Source organism: Arachis ipaensis, chromosome B03 (genome assembly GCF_000816755.2).
Source record: "Arachis ipaensis cultivar K30076 chromosome B03, Araip1.1, whole genome shotgun sequence".
NCBI classification, from domain to species: domain Eukaryota; kingdom Viridiplantae; phylum Streptophyta; class Magnoliopsida; order Fabales; family Fabaceae; genus Arachis; species Arachis ipaensis.
The window spans coordinates 31,599,001-31,602,757 of NC_029787.2; the positions used below are offsets into that span (position 1 = coordinate 31,599,001).

Below are 3,757 nucleotides of genomic sequence, written 5' to 3' on the forward strand. Positions count from 1 at the left end.
CCCGATGACCTAGTGACCCTGTTACCGGTTTGATCATCGGTTCAGTTCATGCAACTATGTAGGATCGTTCAAATCTAATAAATTACATTGACACAGGTTACAATGACTCGATCACCTTAAATTACACTCACAGATGCTAAACCGGGTCATACATCATGAAGTTCACTGACACAGATTACAATGGTTCAATTACCATAAGGTACAATGACACAGGTAGCAATGATTCATTAATCATACAATTACATTGACATAGGATACAATACTTCAAATATCATATAAACCTACTGGGCATTATTGTCGGTACCTGGAGGACCTCCCTGACGGCATCTACTACGACTGTGTCCCTCAGCTCCACATTGCCTACACCGCCTCGGACGGCGTAGCATACGTGTGTCCATCTCATTCAAGAAGCGCGTCATCCTGGGCCGACCTTTGGAAACGCGTCTCAGGTACGGGTTCGGTACGAATCGGGGACCAGTGTAAGAAGGCCACGTAGTAGGATTCCCTAATGGCTGAAACCTAGCCCGATACACGCGCCTGACCTGGTCCATCTTATAAACGTCATGCACATATACTTGCCAATCTAGTCGTTGGTTTGCACAACATGCAAACACATGCCGGCAAGGAATCCGGTCCACCTGGAACTCACCACAGTCACATCTCTGACCACGGAGATCAATAGCATATACCACTCCACTTGGCATCTCACGCACTTCAAATACCTCATTCTGCCTGTCAAAGCAATTAACCTGAATGTTTCCTGATGCAAGTTGATTTGCATGAATTTTGGAGGTCACATGCGCCGTAAAAACATGGCCTGCATTAATCCTCGCCTCCGCTTCTGCTCTTTTCCATGTGAACAACTCATTAAGTCTGTAGAACGTTGCTTTCACAAGTGCAGTGATTGGGAGATTGCGTGCACCCTTCAATACTGAGTTGATGCACTCCACAAGATTAGTCGTCATGTGACCCCAACGGTAGCCACCGTCGAATGCCAACGCATACTGTTCACGGGGAATACGGTTTAACCAGTTAGTATACGCCTCGCCTCGCTCTCGTAAACGCTGGTAACGCAGTTCATACTCACGAACCGTCCGCGAATACCCTAAACAATATCACGTACCAAACAACATATAAGTATCAAGAGACAATGTTACCTATATTGACGACAAACTTTTGCAGATAGGGTGCCTTGAATTTTCTCAGAAAGTTCGATTCTATATGCCTGATGCAAAACATGTGGAAAGCTCTAGGAGGTGACCAAGCTCCGTGACTACGTTCCACCGCTGCATTTATGGACTCATGTCGGTCCAATATCAGACCCACACCATCCCGAGTCACAACATGTTGACGTAGGTTACTGAGGAAAAAGTGCCAAGCATCAGAGGTCTCTCCTTCGACAATGGCAAATGCAATAGGGACAATATTGTTGTTACCATCCTGCGAAACGGCCACTAACAAGCAACCCTTATACTTTCCGTATAAGTGAGTCCCGTCCACCTGGACAACTGGCTTACAGTGTCTGAATGCTCTAATGCATGGGTAATAGCTCCAAAAGACTCGATGCAATACCCGGATATCAGTTACCAGATCATCCCCTTGATATGCAGGCATAGTCTCAAAATGGACGACAGCTGATGGTTCCTTATTACACATGGCCTCGAACCATATGGGCAACGCTTCGTACGATACTTCCCAACCTCCAAATATCTTCTCAATGGACTTCTGCTTTGCCAACCACGTTTTTCGATAGCTGACCGTGTAGTTGAACTTCGATTGCACTTCTGCAATAACTGATTTTACCTTTAAAGAGGGGTCAGCCTCAACCAATGGCTTTATGGCTTCGGCAATCGTATTTGAATCCAGCTTGGAATGATCCTGAGAGATGGTTGCTCTGGTACAAGTGTGACTGCCGTTGTACCTCCTAATAACCCAACAGTGCTTTCTGCTGGTCATGTTAACTCTGATAAGCCAATCACACCCTGACCCATACTGTGTACACTTCGCATAAAATGTCAACGGCTCCGACTCATACACACGGTAGTCTACAGATCTTCGGAGGGTATACTCCTTCATCGCCTTAATAATAGCTTCCCTGGAACTGAATTCCATCCCCACGGTGAACTCACCATCTGCGAAAAAAAGAACTTCTGCCAAGAAGGCAACCACACCGTTAGTATTTAAAACAAATTATCCTCAATAACTAAATATAAATACCTATACTTCCAGATAACTTCATAAATACTATTACAAACAATCAGTAATAATACCCTAATTAGCGAAATAACTACATAAATACAAATTAAACAAATAACTAAAAATAATTATTAAACACCTAAGTAAATACAAAGTAACTAAATAACTAAAATTAAATGCTAACCGGCTTCGTAACTTCATCAAGACTATAATAAATACTCATTAATAAATTCACTAATAAATAATTCCTCATTAACTAAGTAACTAAATAAATATAAATTAACTAAATAATCCCAAATTATCTTCGAAAATACTCTAAGAAATATTTATTAATGAATCCTACCTAACTTATTAACTAAATGAATACTGGACCCTAAATACTAATTCACTTAAAGTATTTTTATTTTGAACTTCTCTAAATAACCTCTTTTGCAAATGCTAAACGAGTACCTGCACTCATATAGTCTGGAAACTCCGGAGCATGCATGGCTTCTAAATCCAAAACTCACATGAAAGATGGCTCCTCAAATGGCTCTTCGTTCGCGAGTGCATTTGCAACGTCTGCCACATTCGGAGCCACACCGCCGTCGGCTGGATCTACATCTCCATCTTCACCGACAACTTCGTAATTGCTTTCAAACTCTTCCTCACTGTCACTATTGTAGTCTTCTCGCAAAATATTTCGGTCGGTCTCAGATTGTTCGAATTCAACGTACAACTCGATGAAGGAAATTTGACCACGATTTTCAATGTACATTGAAAACATCTCTTGCATGCTTGCTTCGTCGGTTACATACTTAGTCTGAAACTGGACGAATCCACCAAATACTGGTACATGATATTTGTATAAAATACATGATATTTTTCTTGACATCTCCGAATCTATCTTCTCACAAATCACTCCTTTAAGCTCTTCAAATGAAATTGTGAAGGGAATAACAACATCTAATGGATCTTCACAAACAAATTTTACTCCTTCAGGTGTCTGCAATAAAATCTGACCAAAATAATAAACCTTCAAAAGAACTCTATCATCCATTCTTCCCACTCACTTAAACAAAAATAGAAATTTTAGCATCAATTTTTCTTCCCAAACCAAGTTACCCCATTGCAGACCAGAGAAAGAAGAAGAGAACTCGAACAAGAAGAAGAAAGTTGGATCTGGTCGGCTGTCTTTGGTTCGCAGGTTTGAGCACCTATATATACACACACAATTCGGACGGTCCGAGTGGTGAATACCCTAATTCAAAAAAATTATTAAATAAGAAAAACCCACGGTCCGATTTTCATCAGTGTAAATTAAAAAAAAAAATTTCCTCAACCACAAAACGGACCCAGCGATTACTTTGACGAACCAAATACATCTCACACAAAGAAATCGGACCCACCGTTTTGCTGGGGTGATTTCGCACGGTCCGATTTTTTTTTTGTGCATGTGCAAAACGAACCCTCCGATTTGCTTGCAAAATTTCCATAATATAGAAATCGGAGGGTTCGATTACTTCGTTTCCATATCTGACCAAAATCTGTCCCACATTCAAGTGTAGCACCACTCTATCCA

General features: G+C 41.1%; 1 protein-coding gene across 1 annotated transcript; it reads right to left on the reverse strand.

Annotated features, from left to right (window-relative positions):
- LOC107632908 lies at positions 282–2,683 on the reverse strand. Its single transcript, XM_016336545.1, has 3 exons — positions 2,647–2,683; positions 1,158–2,150; positions 282–1,105 (listed from the first exon to the last, which is right to left on the reverse strand). Exons 1-3 carry the CDS (start codon positions 2,681–2,683, stop codon positions 282–284), a joined length of 1,854 nt encoding a protein of 617 aa, XP_016192031.1.

Excerpts from the sequence above, each read along its gene's own strand:
- LOC107632908 (XM_016336545.1), bottom strand. The coding sequence starts at position 2,683 with ATGCATGCTCCGGAGTTTCCAGACTATATGAGTGCAG. Across the intron at positions 2,151-2,646 it reads TCCAGACTATATGAGTGCAG|AAGTTCTTTTTTTCGCAGAT; the intron begins GTACTCGTTTAG and ends CCTTCTTGGCAG. Across the intron at positions 1,106-1,157 it reads AAAGTTTGTCGTCAATATAG|GGTATTCGCGGACGGTTCGT; the intron begins GTAACATTGTCT and ends GATATTGTTTAG.